The 20,025-nt window shown below is 44.8% G+C and overlaps 1 protein-coding gene across 1 annotated transcript in view; it reads left to right on the top strand.

Moving 5' to 3' along the window:
- Positions 1-20,025, top strand: part of Tbcd (tubulin folding cofactor D) — a 92,153-nt gene that overhangs the window by 33,949 nt on the left and 38,179 nt on the right. Inside the window, exon 10 of the mRNA XM_050178041.3 lies at positions 5,352-5,513. Within this exon, the coding sequence (XP_050033998.2) occupies positions 5,352-5,513 (162 nt within the window). The remainder of the gene's footprint in view (positions 1-5,351; positions 5,514-20,025) is intronic.

The following is a 20,025-nucleotide window of genomic DNA, read 5'->3' as shown; positions in this document are numbered from 1 at the left end:
GCACATAGGTGTCTGATCTTGTTCTGAGCCATGCCTTGAACATTTGCGACCTCCTTCACCTTGTCCTGTATGATGTCCGTTGTTACAAACAGTCACGCTTCAGTTTGTGTCCTGCTAAAATTGACAGCATCTTTTCCACTTTGTGGCATTGACCTGTTTTGTGGTCGACACTGCGTGGCCGTTTCCTCCAAACTGCATCCTCAAAGCTAAGCTGACCCTCTACTTTCATAAGTTATTTTTTTAAAGAAAAGTATGAGCCTATATTCGACTAAATATGGTAGGTTGTTGCTTAGATGGACTTCAAAAGGATGTTCTCTCTGGGCTCAAAGTCAGCCAGCGTTAGAGCTGTAGTCGGTTAGTATAGTATGTATGCAATGCAGTTTACAGAATACCAAAGTAGCGGAGACATGGACAGTGACAGCAGCGATATTAGGGATGTCTTGTGCTAGTTTGTCAAACCACAGAGCATCAGAAAGAGAGAAGTTGTTTCTTGTCGAAGGAAAAGAAGAGGCATTACTATACATTCACATCTATGTTGCTGTGACACCTCTACGCCGCCGGCTAAATTGCACGTGGCCTGTCATTGCAGTAATAGTATTACACGTTCTTATTGAACTCAACGTTGAAAGATGGCGCCTCTGTCACAAGGTGCTGACAGCTACATCTGCAGTATTACAATGTACAGACATAGACAAGCTAAAACTATCCGCTGTTATAAAACAAGCAAGAAACATACTGTTGGCGGCCCTATGCCATGAGACCGTTAACATATGTTAGGAGACGTTCTCAGATAGGTGCCAACAACTTGTTGGCCAACATTTGGGCAAATATGTCCCTAAGGAACCAGCTAAAAATACGGCGCTGCTAGTTATAGCAGGATTCCTTTCTTTGCTGTACAGTCAAAACTTGTCACGTCTGACACGGAAATGTCTTCGTCACATATGGTATTCATTAAAATCTTATTTCAATTCAACGCTAATATTGGCAAGATAAATTGTACGTTTACCTTCGTTAAATGCTGTAATTTATTATATCAATGTTTATTTCATCAAGGTTAGACTGTACGTTTTCTTCTATTGTTGCCAAGAGCTGTCACACAAAACATATCTTGCTGTTTCCAACAAATATATTGACCAAATTAACCAGCATGTCAGAAAACCATGTTGGTTCCACGTGGTCAGCACATTATAATGCCTAGTATGTAAAACTAATGCTATGCTTGGCATGAGGTCACAGGTCAAAGTAGGTGGAATGCAGAAATGCTCAAGCACTGAAGTTTTGGTGTGCTTTGACTCCAGATGGTCGGAATAATTCTTGAAGCTTTTCCCCAAGGCATCTGTTGTAGCCCGCATGTTGCTTTGTGACATTAAATTTAGGATGTGCAATGTTCAAATACCACTAAATCAAATCAAGTAGTGAACATTTGAATAATTCCATTCGTGAATGGAATACCACTCTTAGATTTTTCGAATAATGAATATACAGCCGGTGTCAGATTTTTCAGACTCGTTTGGGGGCTGCAAAAACGTCTGAAAAATCGGGCAGTCCAAAAAAGCAAATGCATGCTCTTTACTGCCCCCAAAAGCTAAAATTGCCTCAGGCACATCTGAAATAGCTCTGACGGCCTGCCAGTATGCTAATGAGCATATCATTGCTCGCACTGTGACACAAGAGTGGGAGTGCACACGTGCATTACTAAAGAATACATACTGTGTCCCATGACAGTGGCCCCTTTCCATTTCTGATATGCTTCACCGCATACCTCCGCTGTATTGCGGCGAAGCCGACTTTTAAGAACCGACATTTTGCAATTTTTTAACCCTTGCCGTATCTTTCTTTTTTTTTTCCGCGATTCAAAGCTATCTGCGCGGATGACAAAGGTGGTGTCGGCACCATCGCTGATAGCAGCGAATTCTTTCAATGAAAAGCACGGCACCGAACAGCAGGAAGCTTGGTAGCGAACGTCGCAGCAGCTAAGCCTATAGCGTTGCCCTGATGGCTACGGCTGTCAGCGAATCAGCGTCTGAGAGCGTTGGTTCGACGCTGCTGGATAATCAAAATGGTGGCAGTGGTAGTTTACTTATTGCTGTTTCGAACCTGCATTCATGGCAAAAGGTCAGGAGAATCGGACAGCGAAGTGTTTCAGCGTCTGAAATGTCTGACATCCTTGTACACGGGCTCTATGGGGCCTATGGCGGTGCTGCAAAGCCGTCCGAATTATGGGGCACGTCCGAAAAATGATGTGTCCGAAAAATCGGTCCTTCACTGTATTTGATGTAGAGGCTCGCGCAGTGCCACACATTGTGTGAGCCGCGGAGCCCCTCGTGTTCGACGCGCTCAAGCAAGTGTCTCACTTCATTTTCGGTGAATAAAGAGCGCCGAGCATGCCGCAGACGGGCTGCCCCAGCTAACGTAGTAGCTGACTTTGTCACTGCGTACGCTACCCAACATCGGCTCGATGCAGGGATCACACACACAGCGCCCGAACACCGCAATTGACAGAAAGGTGCCGTATCGGCCAGGGCCACTCCTGTAGGTACAAGGTCAGCCTGGGTCGACAGGACATAACGCGACAGACAGAGGGAATGGCAGCAAAAGCAGCACATGTTTCATAATGTGCAAAAGCATGTGCGAAGATATTGCTGATCATTCGCCGATGGTCACACAGATTGTGTTAGATATGCGGCGCCGACCCGCACGCCTAATCTCGGGACCAAACACTGATGAGCCACCCCATATGAACATATTGGTGGCAAGCATTCGCGATGGTTTGCAGCCAGTTGTACCGCGATGGCTAGCGGTGAATTTTTATCGTGGCTAAACTACCTGGGCTGTTGGGCCTAATCAGTGCTCCATCCGGCATTGGCGACTTGTGTTGCAGCGGTGTGCTGAATCACTGCAGATCTATTCGCAGCAGCCACGCGACACTCAAAAAGCTGACAAACTGCCTTGCAAATGAAAGCAAGTGCACGGGATGGCAACAGTTGTTTGTTCATGGCCGCTACCTTTGTGACGCACTGTACGTTGGCCTCTTATTCCCAATGCCATTTGTAGATGCACATTGGTCAGTTGCACATTGCACATCGCATTGCAATTTCAGATGCACATTGCAGCCTTGAGCAACCCATCACAAAACTAGCTTGGATTTACACTTACATGGCAGGTGTGTAAGTGTCATGGCCGGTTGCATGCGTTTACGTGAACACGGGGGTAGGAGGGAGCGAGTGTCACGTGAACTTGCCGTGGCCCTCCAGATTTCAGAATGTTTTGTAGGTGGCAAATCGCGTCAAACCTGACATTGAAATGGCGTGGCCGGTGCTTGCTCTTAACCGTCGGTGGCAGCTATGCACGGACTGGAGATCGCGTCACGTTATGCACGGTCCTTTCGTCTGTCGCACAGATTGACTTTATGATAAACCACCTGCTGTAAAGTTGGGACAGCCCTTCTGTATTTTGGAGAAAAACTAGAAAGCAATACCTTCATTGCAATAAATAAAAGATTGCTAAAGAAAAACGCAGGTTCACTGTTAAGCCTTTCAGGGTCAATGACGTAAATAAACGGCGCTGCGAACAAGTCCAAAATGGTCGATGCCATGTATTTACGGCGCCGTCTGTACATTTAAAAAGCGCGCCAATTTCCCTAATTTTTTTCTTTCCTGGCATGTGCTGCCACTATGTGGGAATACAGGGAATTTTTTTCTCGTGCCTCCCTCTCTTGGTTTTCGTGGCATGGTTTGTTTTAGAGCTAGTTTGCTCCGGCGCATCTATATACTACCATTCGCGCATTGGCACACACGGGGGCGGGCGGCTGTTAGGGTTTTGTGACATGGGCTGTTTTGGCTTCTTGCACTCGCAAAACTGATTGCCATCTCGTTACTAATCGCTCAAAGGGCGGCTGCCTGTTTCTCGCGTGTTTAGTGCTCACAGTTGTGAGCATAGGAAGGATGCCGCCGTGCATGCGTTTCCTTTTATTATCTTTTTTTGGGGGAGACTCACATTCTCTAATTGCATCTGGTTGGCAATAAGATGCAGATTAGCGGAAGTTTGTCACATCTTGCTTTTTTGACGGGCACACAACCACACGGTTTTCTTGAGCACACTGACCTATGCAGTTCGATATTGCTATGGATGTAAATATTAGTGTAAGAGCAGGAACATTTGACACTTGTGAAATATTCTCGTGTGCGCGTATTTTAAGCCTTGAACTATAACAATGCATGAAGTTTTTAATTCTTATAAGTTTAATTCCTTTTTTTATTATTGTTATTGATGACTAAAGAGTACATATATACCAATGCAAAATATTTTTTTCTCACTTTACGCTCACCCTAGAAAGATTAAGTAAATTTTTTTCGAAATAGAATTGAAGAAGGATTGAAATCTGCAATATTGAATTGAAATCTGCAATCGTATATGGCGAAAAAAATCGACCCTGACAAGGTAAACTGAGAGCCTCATTGGTATTCAGTACAACAAGGCGTCACTAATTCATTAGTTGGGATCGAATCCCGGCCACGGCGGCCGCATTTCGATGGGGACGAAATGCGAAAACACCCGTGTAGTTAGATTTAAGTGCACGTTAAAGAACCCCAGGTGGTCTAAATTTCCGGAGTCCTCCACTACGGTGTGCCTCATAATCAGAAAGTGGTTTTGGCACGTAAAACCCCATAATTAAATTTTTTTAAATTAATTCGTTAGTTTCAGAGGAAAAAGAGCACTTCACTCTATTCAACAGAAAGGCTGTTGATAAAACGAAAAACTATTTTCCAGACCTTCATATACTAGAACTGAGCTGTAATCAATGCCAGCATACTACTTTGGTGTTTCCTTTAGGAAGAGTAGACCGTACTGTATATTGTGATTTCTGTGTACTACCTCAGTTACTGATAGCTTGTGTCATCCTTGTCATGCAATGCTAGGAGACTCCTGGGCATGTGCAATCCTGTATTTTCTTGTTCGAAATTTGTAAGCATGAAATTTTGTGAGACATTTGCTGATATGACTTTTTTCTTGATCCAGTTCAATATTCGATTCCAAATTTGCTATTCGGTATTCGCACACCCTAATTAAATTCTCTGAATGTTTCCTGAATGTTTCGTGAATAAGCTTCCTGAACATTTGCGTATGTCCTTGGCGCAGATCATCTTTGCCGTTACTTTGGAGCAGAGTGCCTGCCCACAGCACGCATACAAAACGAGCTCTGCAAACATATTAACATTTGAATTATGAAACAATTTTAAGTGTTTTTCACCAAATGTTATTTTTTTGGCATTGACGGCAGTGTTTTACAACTTTTAAGGTTGACGGGTCTTCTAATGCCTCTCTCACTCTTCGCCAACTGACCTCTCTAGGTGATGACACTGTAGAAACACTGAAAGAGCTGGTCTCAAGCTATGAGGAAAGCAAGGTGTTCCAGGGCCTTGGAGGAGACCCTATGAAGGAAGCCTTTTGCTTGTTCATATACAAGCTGTCTACTGTCCATTTTCCTGTTCACAAGTCGCGGCCTATTCTTGGTAAGCATTTTTTTTAACCCGAGTAGAACGCAAAGGTGAGCTCGTTGTTAAGCACTTGCCAAAGTAGCCCAGCAGCTATGGTGTTACACTGTCGAGCTCGACTTCATGGGTTCGATTTAGGTGGAGGTATTTCAGTGGAGGCGAAATATGAAGTTGCTCACTTACTTAGATTTAGGGGCACGTTGAAGAACCCCAGTGTTCAAAATTAATCCAGAGCTCCCACTATGTCGTGCCTCGTGCTGGTTTTGCCACGTAAAGCCGCAGAAATTAAAATTAAAGAAAGGGACACGCTAGCTTCATCATGCAATAAACAGCATGAAAATGGGACAAGGGAGAGGACTCGGGCACAGTGCTGCATTCAAGCCCCTCTCTGTCTCTCTCTCTCTCTTCCACTTTTGGCGCTGCTTCTTATGCAAGGATTTTTTTAATCTTGACCCTTTGTCTGATCTTTGGGAGTGAGAGGAAGACATTTCATTTCTGCAAAATTGCTCAAGTATAATAGATTATTGCTGTGCAGTTGCCAACTTAGATGGGCTACAACTAGCGTTGCCACCCTTCTCCAAAAAGAAAAACCGGCCCTTCCGCAGGGGTTGGGGGGGGGGGTATTTATGCAGAAGATTGAGGTTATTGTGAAAGAAAGACGCCATATATAGTCTCTGATATGCAATGCTATTTATTGTGCCATTGCTTTCCTACCAAGAAATCAACATAATGTACATGTGCACAAGAAATGCAACATGTAGTTGCGTATTTACTTGAATCTAACGAGCACTTTTTTCCCCAATAAAATGGGTCCGAAAATTGTGTACGCGTTAGAATCGAGTACGACCATAAATCTGCGTTACCATATCGCCATCGGCATTTCAAAATGTCCACCTTGTACGCGCTTCGAGCCTAACTGCCGTAGCTTCCTCCATGTGCTGCAGTATGTGTGCTTAGGCAATGCTTCCTTTGGCTTAGGTTAGTGCACCGTCTGTCTTCCCGTTTTCTGCATTTGCTCTGTCAGCATGGAAGTGCCGGCTGCAAAGACATGCTGAGTTCATCACGGTGTTGCAATTAAAAAGCAAGCGATCACGTCGGGCCACATCACGGGCGTTCAGAGTTCTCGAACTTGCATGCGAGACTGCCACAAACAGGAGAGGCGTTCTACACCGACGGCTGCTACGTACGACACAGCCGCGCAGTCCCTATCTTGAAAGCGATCTGCGACGGAGACAAGGGTCTATGCATCTAGGCGCACCGTGCTGTGTTCTCATCACGTCGTTCGTGTCGAAGCGAGAGGCTGCGCAAAGGTCAATTTCCTCACTTCTGCTGCCTCACTTCCTCACTCCAGCGTTCAAAGAATTTCCGCAGTCATTTTGTGAGACGTGTTCATGTTTGCTTGTGCATACAAGCAAACATGTCCTTTAGAATCGAGTAAATACGGTAGTCTGCTGATTGGCATAAAAGTACCAGTGAATGGAATAATGTTTTTACTAAAAGTGACTGAAGTTTCGGTTATCGCTCTAAATGTGCACTGCGAAGTAACCGCACAAACTTCATCCTTAAAAAGCTCTTTGCATCTGTATGCACCAGACCAGTGACATCATAAATACAAACGAACGTCAAATAGTATACAATGCATATACCACAATGTATCTGTTGTTCATATATACATACACCCACAATAATATGCAGTATACAAACAACATAGAAAAGCAAAAGATAAAATTGTATTACTCGCCTTCTTTTATTTGTGGAACGTTAATGTATATTGAGAGATTCACCTTGGCAGCTCTGATGAGCTGCTTGTTTTCTCTCGCCACCTTTATAAAGTCTTCGCAGATATACGCCATATTATACCTCGCAAAGAGCTCCGCTTTAACCATTGACACGCTTAGCCGATTTCTCTCATCCGTCCACAAGTTCCCCATCGCACTAAAGACGCGTTCCACAAACATGTTGCAGCAAGGGAATGGAGTAAACATGCTCCATTAGGTTCTGCAAATGGGGGCACTTAACCTCTTTCAAGGATTTGAGCCAGATCGGGCTTGATTTCTCGTCATATCCCAGAAATCCAGGTAGAGTATCCCTCAAAAGACAAAGCTCTGAGAACAGTTTGTCACCTTCCTCTTCAATGTTTACACCAAAAAGCTCCCCTGCGTTCATTACGACTGATATGCTGGGTGCATATCGCACCCAGCAGATCCAATTCAGCGAGCCTCTTTAAATGGGGAGTTCTCTAACTCAAAACACTTCTCAAGGTACGCAAGGGCCCTGTCATAGACCAGCATTGCAACTTGTTCGTCAGGAAGGATTTCAAGTCCCTGATTTCAAGTCCCGAAGAGCACATCATCCTTCGGGTAATTGGCTGCTTCCTGAGCTTAGTCATTACAGTGTAAAGTTCTGTCGGCTCAAGGTGACTCTTTTCGAGGGCGAGGATTGCCAAATGAAACATTGCACGGAACGAGTGCATGAAGCGCATGTAGCACTCCGGAAGCGCAACACTCTGCCAAAGTCAATTGGCTCGGCTGCCAATAAATCTCCAGATTATGCTTTCGCACTCCTCATCGCCCTGACTTGGAAAGTATGACTCAGTGGGTGTCCAGTTCTTAATAAGTCTGTCTAAGGCTGTAAACAAGCTTAACCAGCTGATCGAAATATGACCCAGCACTTTGCTATATTCCTGGTCACAGAAGTCAGAAAAACATTTTCAATTCCTCTACACATTTCAAGCTAGAAGAAAATTCTTTAAAGACCTTTAGTACACGGGTTTCGGCATCAAACTTTAAAAGACTTCACTGCATGCTTGGCAGTGTTGTGCACAACATGGCAGTTACAATTGGCCTTCAACAAGTTCGGCTGATCTTTCTGCATTTTCTGGAAAACTGAGCTACGATTCCCGTAATTCACGGAAGCGTTATCTGCGCTATACACAGCAGCTCGCTCCAAAGGCCCACCTTCCCCAAGCTTGTTGCCGAGAGTTCACAGGTGCCTCCAGAAGTCGCGTCCACCTGCTCACACAAGTTGATGAGAGCGTCTGTTATTCCGGCACCATTCACATCGTAGAAACGCATTGCGACGGGGAAAAGTTTTTTATTTCCCCTATTTCTCTTGTTAGAGGCATCCGTGGAGAGAGCAATCGGAAGGTTGTGGCCTGCTGAGTCAACGCTTCTCGACTATGCACTCGGTGGCATAAGGCGCCAGTACATCTTTCACGAGATATTCCAATTGTTCTTCCGAGTCGCATTCTGGAAGCGACGTCTGTATCCAGGAAGCCTTTTGGGGCCAGTTTGCTGCCACAGTTCATTGACAAATAACTGTAGTTGTGCTTGATTCCATGGAAGATGGCGCCCAGTTCTGCAGCAGTCACATTATCTACTGTGCTAGAAGTCGCTGGAACAAAGAACTTCGCGAGTGCAGCTGACTGTTTCAAGGCGAAGCTCTTCTGCTTATGTTTCTGCATTGACGCATGTGATGCTTGACAGCGGTGATGCCATGAAATTTTACAGTAAATATGCTTGCACATAAGGTGCATCTTGCGACTGTAGCGTCATCGTCCACGGGCAGGAGCCAGCTCTCGGACTCGGGTTGAGGCCTCCAGTCTTTCTGGAACACGCATTGACGTAATTTTCAATGTTTCGAAGGCGGAGAATTTGTGCTCGTGATGCAAGCAACGGAAGCACGTAACCACTGCTGCTGATTTTCGCTCTATTCTAATGATCAATATACTTGAAGCGAGCTTGCCTCGAGATCTTGCCAACCATGCTCCGGTGGTCGTTTCATTGTGTTGTGCCTACCTCTCTTCCTCTCTTCCCTCCCCCTCCATCTCGGGGAGCACACTTGCCTGCAAACTTTCTCTGCTCACGTGTCTTCACGGTGCTTGTATAATTCAAGACTTTCTTTTTTGCCGACAAATATTTATTGTCATATTTGTTGAATCGATGCTTATAAAACAAAAACAAAAATAATCGTGATACAGTGGCCTAAAAACTGGTCAATAACGGCCGGTCGAAGGTGCGGACCGACAACCGGCCCACTGTCTAAAAACCGGCCGGGCTGGTTAGAAAACGGACAGGTGGCAACCCTAGCCCCAAAACATAGTCTTGACTTCCTGCATGCATACCATCACGAGCAAAAGTTTGATCGTCATGGGGGCTCTGTGGCTGTAGCCTTTCACTGCTTAGCACGAGGTTGCGAGTTTGATTTTGAGACACCGTGGCTGCATTGCGGGAAAGAAGGAATGCATAAATGCTTGCGTACTTAAGACTTAAGCGCATGTTAAAAAGCCTGATGGTGTTCGAAATTAATCAGAAGCTCCCTGTCTCCACCTCCCTCATTACGGCATTTCTCATAGCCCCAGTGTTGCTTGGGGACATTAATCATAATCTAATAATGAATCAGTTATCAGTAAGTAAGTCAGTCAATCAATCATTCAACTTATCAGTTTTCGACTTCCTGTAGTATGCGTAAAAGATCTGCACGGGCTGCAACGCGATTTTTTCTTCTCGTGAGTACATTATGTGCATTGAAACAGTTTCTTCCGTATCAGTAATGAATAATATCGTTCATATTATCATGTGGTGGTGACGTTGAAGAACACAGTAGCAATACTGTGAACGACAAAACTAACATTTATTGGGCAAACCTGTGCCCACAAGACAGGCTACACTTATAGCACAACGATAGCGGCGAACACAGTCGGCGATCGGCGAAAATCTGATCAGCAGGTCAAGCGCGTCGGCTTTTATGCAGCAGTCGTCGAATGTTCCAGACTGATCGTTGAGACCCACGTGCCTTCCACAATGTTCTACACCATTTGCGTCACGCGATGAAATCTGATAACACAAGGTTCGGCGACAACAGACAGCCGGATAGAAGCATCGATAACTTTCCAGAAACTTCGGATACATGCAGGCGCGTCCCGCGCTGTGCGATAACATTTGTTAGGCAGCGAAACGTGGTCGCCCGATAAAGATAAGTACACGTGTCAATATCGACAAGTTTGCGGCAATAACGTAGCCATGTCCACTTTGAGGGGACAGAAACAGATGGGCGCGCTTAGCTGCCACAGACATAGGAACAGACGACGGGCATGCTGCAGAAACAGTGGCATCTATCTTCACTACTATCCTAATATGGCACGTTTCCGCTAAGGGTGGGCAAATATCTTAGCTGTGTTACAAGCGTCGGCGTATGAATAGGGTACACTTCTAATGTATCAGTGTAAACGTGGCTGCTATCGTTGCCGCTCGCGATTTGTTGCGTGCCCACGAGTGCAGACGAGAAGAATCGAAAGGCGCCTTTTTTGTTGTTGTTGGCCACAGCCATTATAAAGCCTACACATAATAAAGGCAAGTTTGGTTGTAGCTTTTTTTTTTTAGTCATGGAAGTGCGGAAAGTGATGAAAGGAATTGGGGTGTGGGGGGGAAATGAGGCATCTACTTAAGAATGGTTGGTGCGTGCAGACCGCTTGGTTTGTCTTGAAGAGTCGTTCGTGTAGCATTCGACAGATGGTAAGTGCGATCAATATGAGCTCGACTTGCCGCACGACGTATCGCTGCGACAAGTTCGGGGTGCGATCATTACACGGGAAATAACAAAAAACGAATTTTGACGACAAAATTCAGGGGTGCGATCATTACGCGAGTGCGATCATTATGCGAGTAAATACGGTAAGCCACAAGCGGAGAAAACCAATGAGACCGGTTCCTCAGTTATGTACGCATGGGAAACTGGTGACTGCTCAATTCATACTCTCGTCTGGTTCAGCTGGACCGCTTGTTTCACACTATCATCTGCTCGTGTCAGCTCTTGCTTGCGCTTGTTTTGGTCTCGTTTGCGCTTCTTTTTTACAATGACGAGTCGAAACCGATACGTCCTGATGGAAAGGTTGTTGGAGACAATGCACCATATCCGATTCTGTATGACAAGACACCCTGAATACAAGGACACGAAGGCGACACCCAGTACTTCATTCTCCTTGTCTTTTGAACACAGCGGTGCCACAACAGAAGGGAGCACACCAACACGATTATGATCGGTGGCAATAACGTCGTCGTCTTGATAAGACAGGACTCGCATTAAGAATGCACAACAAAGAACGTAAACACTCTAAACTCCTTCGTAACTCCTGCACCTTCGATGCTGTCTGCTCTGGCACCACCAGCCCGGTGGCAGCTTAGCCCGCTCCCTGAAGTTTCATTTTCTGCCATTATCGGGAAGCGAGCATTGGCTGGGGTGGGCAGTTTCTTGGTCCTCGCTCGCTGTCTGCTTGCGCGCCGAAATATTTCACGGCTCGCACCATTCGTGTATTGCGCTACGGTGCACGAATACTTCAAGAACAAGTCCTTCTCTTAATTCAAACAAATTTTCGGGCCTTTTCGATTTCGAATTATCGAGATTCAACTGTATTACGTTTTTTCCATCGCCATCAAGGACGCAGGTTCTGGCAGCTGCTCTTATAACTATTGCTAAAACTGCCTGCTACTACAAAACAGGCAAGTTGATCGTACCGGGCATGCGCTGGCGAGGGATCTGGTATAGGAGAAAAAGAAATCGCATTTATTGGGCTTCTGCAGGCATTTTACAAAGCACTTTACAAAAGCTTTGCGCGCTGTGTTTTCAGGCAGACCGTACCCTGCTTTGCAACCACTTTGCCACAGTGCTGACCCACTTCGCGCGCCCAGTCGGTGATTGGGGCTTATCGTCCTGTTACATCTACTCATTGTAGAGTGCCACCACCCGATCCTTGAACGACTTGTTTAATGCCACATCGAGAGGCTGAAGAATAGAAGTCAAACTGCCTGGGAAGAATGCCAAGGAGGCTTCTTTCTTCTCATCATAGGCATCAGGTAGCGTCTGGCAAACCGTGACACATGTCCTGAAACTCAGCCTGTTCCACTCCATAAAATTCATCACCCAGTTTTTTTAAACCTTGAACTCGCTGCGGGCAATTTTCAGTTATTCCAGCAGAACCTTTTGTTGGGCTAGTTGGTGCATGTTACTGAAGTACTATAGCGCCAAACAGACAACACAAGAAGAGACACGGACGAGCGCTTACTAACAACTGATGCTTTATTGACGGAAACACACAATATATATACGAAAATTTATCGGTGTAACTCGCGCAATGTCAAAAAGAAAAGAGCGCAAGACGAGCGCATTGTCAAAAGAGCGCAAAAAGAGCTCTTGTCTTATGAGTCAGCCCACTCTAAGATCGTAAAAAGAGCGATAGCCACAGGGCAGGGGCGTAGCCAGGGGGGGGGCTTATGGGGCTTCAGCCCCCCCCGAAATTTTTTCGTGCTGTCCATGAGCCGCCGACCAAAGCAAACACCGGCGCCGGAAATCATTCTGGATTTTGTCTAGAACGTCTTTTTCAAGCTCGAAAAGCCATTTCACCGCAAAAATTGCGAACTCAGGCTGGATTTCGCGGCAACACCCATGCACCGGGAGTCACATAGCGCAAGCAGCCCCATCCGAGCACAAAGTTTCAAGGACATTTTGATGGCAAACGGGCTAGCCGGGCGTTTCGCAGAGGCCGCGGAATCTACACTGTATCATGGTATCTACGGAGCGCGTGGATGTCAATTCCGAAACTTTATGGGTATAAAGTTCTCATAAACTTTTGATGTTGAAGGTGCATTGACATTTCCAAACGTGTGCTTTAGATTTCAATTGCGGAACTTTGTAAGTTTAATGTTCCCATAAATATTTGACGCCAAAGGTTCATTACCTTTTTCAAAGTCGTACATCGGGCCATACAGCGAGACAAGCCACATCAACACACTATCAGACAAGTTGACGAAGCCGGCAGCGAGGCCCAATGAGAAGAATCGTTGTGGTGGTTCATTCGTGCCGTCATGTCACATAAAGAAATATGAACATTTTTTTCCACCTGCTCCAAAGCATCCAGTGAAGACTAGTACTAAAGCCAGCCAAGGTAACTACGTTCTTATTAATTTTTTCAACTTTGACTTTTAATCGCGAGGACACATTGAGCCTCTTCAACTTTTTTTCTCTCTCCCCTACCCGCGGGCTGCCAGAGCCAGCCAGAGCGCATGCGTCTTTCTCGTGTTGCCCCGACCACCGCGCGGCGCACTTCGGTGCGCGTTCGGTTTTCTCTGGCCGAGTGCATTTTCGCCTGGCCGAGTTTCGGACGCTTTCTAGCTAGAAGACGAGAAAAAGAAACAATGGTCGCTGGCCGCCATCACTGTGGGGACTCGATAGATTTCACCACGTTCGCCTGAGCGCAACCTCTCCGAGAGTCTTGTCTAGCCGGTGTAGAATACCGAGCAGTATGCGTATGGTTCTAGGTGGACCAAACGTCTCACAATTTCTTCGATATTCTTTCGGCAGCCAAATTAGGTGCCCAAAGTAGGCATTCGATTGTGGAAGTACTTTCCTTTGCGTTTCTGCATTTCAGTGCCCCCGCCCCACAAAAGGAAAAGGACATTGTTGTAGCACAGCGAATTGTCGCATGGTGAAAGTTCGATTTTGTTGTTTCTTCTTTTGCGGAAAGTAATGGGCCATGGGATGCTTCAGCTGCCGGATACTCTTATTATATTATTGCGATAGCAATTATATCGACACTCTAGGCGCATTCCTATGGTTGCCGTCGCCCTCATGTTCCGCATAAAGTCCAAGCGCGATAACATCATAACCGCGCACCGCATGCTGTATGTGCGATTCACGTAAGGAGGGGGAGGGGGGGCTGCAATGGATGAGCCGACGATGGTGGCTCAGTCTTGTGTGCGCAAGGGAGAAAAGTGAGGAGCAAGCGCGCCGCTTTCCGTCGCGCGCGATACATCGGTAGAGTGGATGGAATGGGGGAGGGATCTAGGATTCTGTAAATCTGTGATTGCGCAACATGTTTATTTGCCTTGTTTGACCCATCATATACCGCGACTTTTTCTTAGATACGTAGATTTATTGGAGACTTATACGTACGTTTAGATATCTTGTTGCAAAGTTTTGTGCATACGTGCAGTATGCAAGTATGCAGTACTTTGTTTCCAGTGGCACTTTTTTGCCCTTTATCAAGCTGTATCTTGGCATTTGTATATTCCATTGTATCTTCGCGTTTCTATTGTACGAAGGCGAGTGAAATGAAAGTGAGCCCACCCATCCTGCGCAATTACGGTTCTGTTAATTATCTGCAAGGCCTGCGCGTAGCACACAGGCATCTCTCATTTACAAAAGTGACACGCAGGTGTGAGGATGAATGTTCTTTAATGCGCACATACACTGGGTTGAACATGGTTGCGAGAGGTAACGGACGCTCCAGAAGTCGAGTAGCGTGGTGCCGTGATGTTTTTGACAGCTGAAGGTGTTTCCCAAAAAGAAATTAGTGACCGTATGGCTGCCGTGTACATTGCAAGCAAGCAAGCAAGTAAAGTAAGTAAAGTAAGTAAGTAAAGAAAGTAAGTAAAGTAAGTAAGTGCTTTATTTCCCATATACAATATACATTTGAATATGGACAGGTCTTGAGGAAGAAAGCTGCGTCAGCAGCTTGACTAAGTCCTATTGAACATTGAACATTGCGTTTCATTGGCCACTGTCAAGCGTTAGAACAAACGGTTCAAAGAAGGACGTGAAAGTTGCAAAGACGATCCCAGACCGCACCAAAGCCATCGTGCAATCACTCCTAACAAAACTGAAAAGGTTGATGAGCTGATGACACAAGAACGGAGGATAAGCATCGCTGAAGTGGCAGAGCGTGTGAACATCAGTCCCGGTTCAGTTCACCGTCACCGTTCACGCCATAATTCATGAACATCTCGGTTATCAGCTCTTGTGTGCGCTATGGATGTCAAAGATTTTGAACCACCGCCAGAGTACGGAGAAGTTCGGCGCTGCCTTTACTCTCTGATCCGGTATCACAATAAGGGTGACGATTTCTTGTCTGCAATTGTGATCGGAGACGAACCATCATGCCACTACTACGAGCCTGAAACACGACGGCAAAGCTTACAATGGAAACATTCGAATTCACCACCCCCAAAGAAAGCAAATGCCGTCATTTTCGCCGGAAAGATGTTGCTGACTTTTATTTTTCGATTGTCATGGACCATTACTGATAGAATTTGCTAAATCTTGAGAGACTATCAATTGTTTCAGATATTGTGAAACGCCGGATCGGCTGCGTGTTGCAATCAAGAACAAACTACGTGAAAAATTGACGAATGGGGTCATTCAATGACAATGCCCGTCCACACGTCGCTGATGTGGTTAACACAAGACTGGCAAAGTTCAAGCGGGAAACGCTGCAACATCCGCCATACAGCTCAGACCTGTCGCCTTGCGACTTCCACAATTTGGGGCAGCCGAAAAAACAGCTCAAGGGAACCAGATTCCTCTCGGACGATGACGTGAAAGTCAGTTGCAGACGTTTTGAAGCAACAACCCAAGGAGGTTTATGAGACGGGAATTACGCGACTCGTTAGTCAATGGGCCAAATGTCTAAATGCTCATGGAGGCTACTTTTAAATAAAGTATCCCGTCTGTCATATATTCGCATTGGCTCACTTTGATTTGACTGGCCCTCGTATATTCTGCAGAATTCCTGCTTTTTATACGTGCTCTCTGTTGCGACTATAATTTCGTTGCAATTACTCACGATACATGACCGGTGACAGCTGCTCCGGCGTAATACATTGGAACAAATGACAGCGTCATTGAGATTTTTCACTGGCCCTTGCATATGTACAAGAATGTAAACAAGGATCTTGAATGACAAAGTTTCATTACCATATTTGTCCTCAACTTGTTCATTTCATGGGCTTTACATTTTTCATATCAGTGGCATGCACTGCTTTGCTGGTTTCGAACTGATGTAGTTCTAAAGTTCGTGTGATATTTTCTTTACTTACTAAGTAGACAGAAACATGGAAGCATCGACATCAGTTATGTTGGGCACAATTTTTGGCACATACGAGTATAATATTCAATGAAAAAATACATATTTTACTTGTATTGACAGTGCGTAGCGTTCAAGAATTCGTTTGCAGCATCTTTGGCAATGACAATACAGTTATTATTCATGTATTTGATCCCTAGGCAAATTGTTTAAGAGGAAGCTTTAGCTCGGGCCCAACTCCGACGCGGCCTATTCAGATACATGTAAAACGCAGAAACACTTTTCTGAGATAACTCTTGAATCGCTTTTAATGAAATTTGTTGCAGTTGAGAGAGTAAGTTAAATTCTAGTGTCTGTTGGAAGCGGAATTTTGATTTAGGGCCCGAACTTTGTTTAAAATATTTTGAAAAATTCGAAACTCCGAAAGAAAGTAGAAGCACGAAGTTTACAATTTAATAGGTCTTCATCAAGAACAGATATCGTGGTTCTGTAAACGGCATCCATTACACCATTCAAAGCGGACAAATTCGATATGTCTATTTGAATTGGTTATGTTATGTACAAGGGTTCAGCTAAGGCCTTATTTCCACAATACTTAATTTTTTGAGACTCATGTGTAACATCAATTTTGTCCGCTGAAGATCTACTATTATGTGCAATTTGCAGAATTGTGATATCAATTTTCATTGCTGATTTACAGAGTTGTAAGCTTCATTCTTTCGTTTTCTGAAAATTTTTGATGTTTGCCACTTTTTAATAAAATATTGACGACGTAAATAAAAAATTGGAAACAAAGAATCACTAGAATTTAAGTTTTTGTTTTAAATTCAACAAACCTCATCAAATTTGGTGAAGTGGTTGCCGAGAAAAATGAATTTTCCTTCTACATGTATTTAGATAGGAGCATCCGACCTAATATTTCCTCTTAGGAGGTGGCCGAGCTGCATTGTGAGCCCCCCCCGAACGAAATTTCTGGCTACGCCACTGCCACAGGGGCATTAGAATCAGCTGCCAGGAAATCATGTAAGCATGCCTTACGAAGCAGCTTCCATCAGCAGATTGAAAGGCTAAAGGAGGCAGGGTTTCCACAGACAGTTCTAAGTTCTGTAGTAGAGTGCCTGCTCCAGAAAATAAAAGGGAAAGCAAGAAAAAACACGCAACAAACCAGGAGATTAAGACCTGTATTCGTACCATACTCTCACCGCGTAGCTCACAACCTGAAAAAGGTCGCGAGTAAATTCAAAGTCCCGGTTGTTTTCTCAGCCCCTTCAAAACTTGCTACATTGTGCGCCCGCGTTAACAACCAAAAAACAGAACGCGCGACCTGCGGAACCCAGCATACCGATCCACTTGTCAGTTGCAAGGAAGGGGTAGTTTATCAAATTCCGCTCTCATGCAAAAAGGTTTACATTGTACAAATGGGGTGGTGTTTAAATGAAAGGCTAAAAGAACACGAACGGTCACAGGAAAAAGGAACTGGTTCCAATATGGCCATCCATTGCAAAGAGTGCGGGTGCAAGCCACGCCTAAGAGATACCATCGTTCTGGACAGAAGTCGAGACAGCGTTGCCCGTGAGCTGAAGGAAGCCTTTCACATTAAAAGGAAGGGCCTTGAATGCCTGAGCGAACTATCAAAAATTCTGTATAAAAGTGAGATGTCCTTTTTAGAAGCCCTTAGTTAGAACTGAGCATGTTGCTGCGCCGCCTGCGCTTGGTGAAAATTCTTAATCTTTTAGTTTTTATGAGGTACTCCCTTACGGCGGTGTTTGTGTATCGCGTAACCATTATCATTTATAGTCATTTGGCCCTGTACACCACATGTCATCTTCAAGAACGTCACCTTCACAATCGTTCTATCGCCTTTTGCCTGGTTACCAAGTTATTTTTGACAATGCGCGGTTGCGCCGCCAAATTTTCCTATATATATTGTGTGTTTCCGTCAATGAAGCGTCAGTTGTTAGTAAGCCCTCGTCCGTGTCTCTTCTTGTGTCGTCTGCTTGGCGCTATAGTACTTCAGTAATTTTCAGTTAATTTGCGACAATGCGAGCGTTCACTTGAATGTCCTCGTAGGACACGCTCGGGCCTTTGTCCGGCTGTTCTCTGTCCCACTTTTCCACAACTTCTTCAATGACAGGATATCTGCCCTCCTTCGGGTCCCTGGAAAGACATTTGCAATCCTGCGCAAGCAAAAAGCTTGTCCTTTTGTTGCAGCCAAGTCTAGGCATTCTCCTGAAACGCCATAATTACGCTCTGCTGCTAAGTTGTTGGTTGATTCAGTGTGAATAACTTTCTGCGTAAACACCACACACTAATTGGGCCATTGAGTTGTTGCCATTACAGTGTCATCCTGCCAGACACCTCACAATGTGATGCGGACAAAGCTGCCGAGTGCTTGCAGAGGTATGGTACTTGCAGTTGGGGCGAGTTTTGCAAGCGAGCAAAGCCCGCGCAGCAATACGCAATAACAGAATTACTACTATTCAGACGCGACTGTGCAAGAAGAGCAGAGCCCGGCGCAAGCGAAACCTTTCTACCACCTGCATCGTTCTCAATGGTAACGCCAAGAAATTATTTTTCCATAAATTGGACAGAGATGCGCAAGTAGCATTTTATTAAATGTGTAAAACAACTTTTGTTTTAATTATTGCTCCTTTAGTGCAAATATAGACTAGGTATATGTATGGGAATTGCCATTTGCCAAGGCTTGTCTGTAATTTCTCTTCTACCTTCATTCGAACTAGTGGTGAACAGGATACAGAGGCTCCTTCTCTAATTAGCAATAAAGCTAGAAGGGCCTTGCAAGACATGGACCAGGGAAAAGCAGCAGGAGAAAATGGAATAACAGTCAATATAGTCGGTGAGCTGTCGTAATTCAATCGTGATTATGCACCCATTGTCATGCCATCGTCGTCAGGCAGTCACGATCATGTATGCATTCAATGTCATACCGTTGTCGTCAGTCCATTGTGCTCATGTCATCATCGTCATCCCATTGTCACCTGGTTGTCGTCATACCATCGTCGTCATCGTCTTACTGTCATCATTATACCATCATCATCATTTATAAATTGTTGTATCAACGTCATACAGTAATTGTCATGCATTCGTTGTCATACTGTTGTGATTATCCCATCACGATCATTCTATTAAAGCCATTCTAACTTCTTAATTTGACTCTTGTCATGGCTTCATCGTCTTACCATTGTCATCACACTTCATTGATCCATGCTGCTGTCATTCATTCCTGATTACATGCCTTTCTCGTGCCATTGTCAGGATTTGTGTCTTTGTCAGACAGTTGTTATCATGCATCCATTTTCATAACATCATCATCATGCTGTTGTGGTTGTTCCATTATTCTCATTCTAACTTCATCATCCGACTCTCGTCACGCAGTCGTTGTCGTGCCATTATGTTCATGTCATCGTTGTCATGCTGTCGTTATTCAGCGTTCAGCGTCTCCTTGCCTACGTGCCGTGGTCATCATATCGCCTTTGTCATTCCGTGAACATCATTCATTCTTCGTCATTACATCGTCGTCACTGTCTCGGCCTCAAAATTTCTAAATATTTCATGTTTCACAAACATGGTATTACAAACTTACTGCACTCCTTGGGCGCCTACATATCAGATAAAAAGAAAATTATTAAAATTGGATAATTGCTTGGGAAATTG

This window comes from Dermacentor andersoni, chromosome 5, assembly GCF_023375885.2.
Source record: "Dermacentor andersoni chromosome 5, qqDerAnde1_hic_scaffold, whole genome shotgun sequence".
NCBI lineage: Eukaryota > Metazoa > Arthropoda > Arachnida > Ixodida > Ixodidae > Dermacentor > Dermacentor andersoni.
Note: the sequence above shows the minus strand (reverse complement) of the source record. Positions and strands in the feature narration are given on the sequence as shown.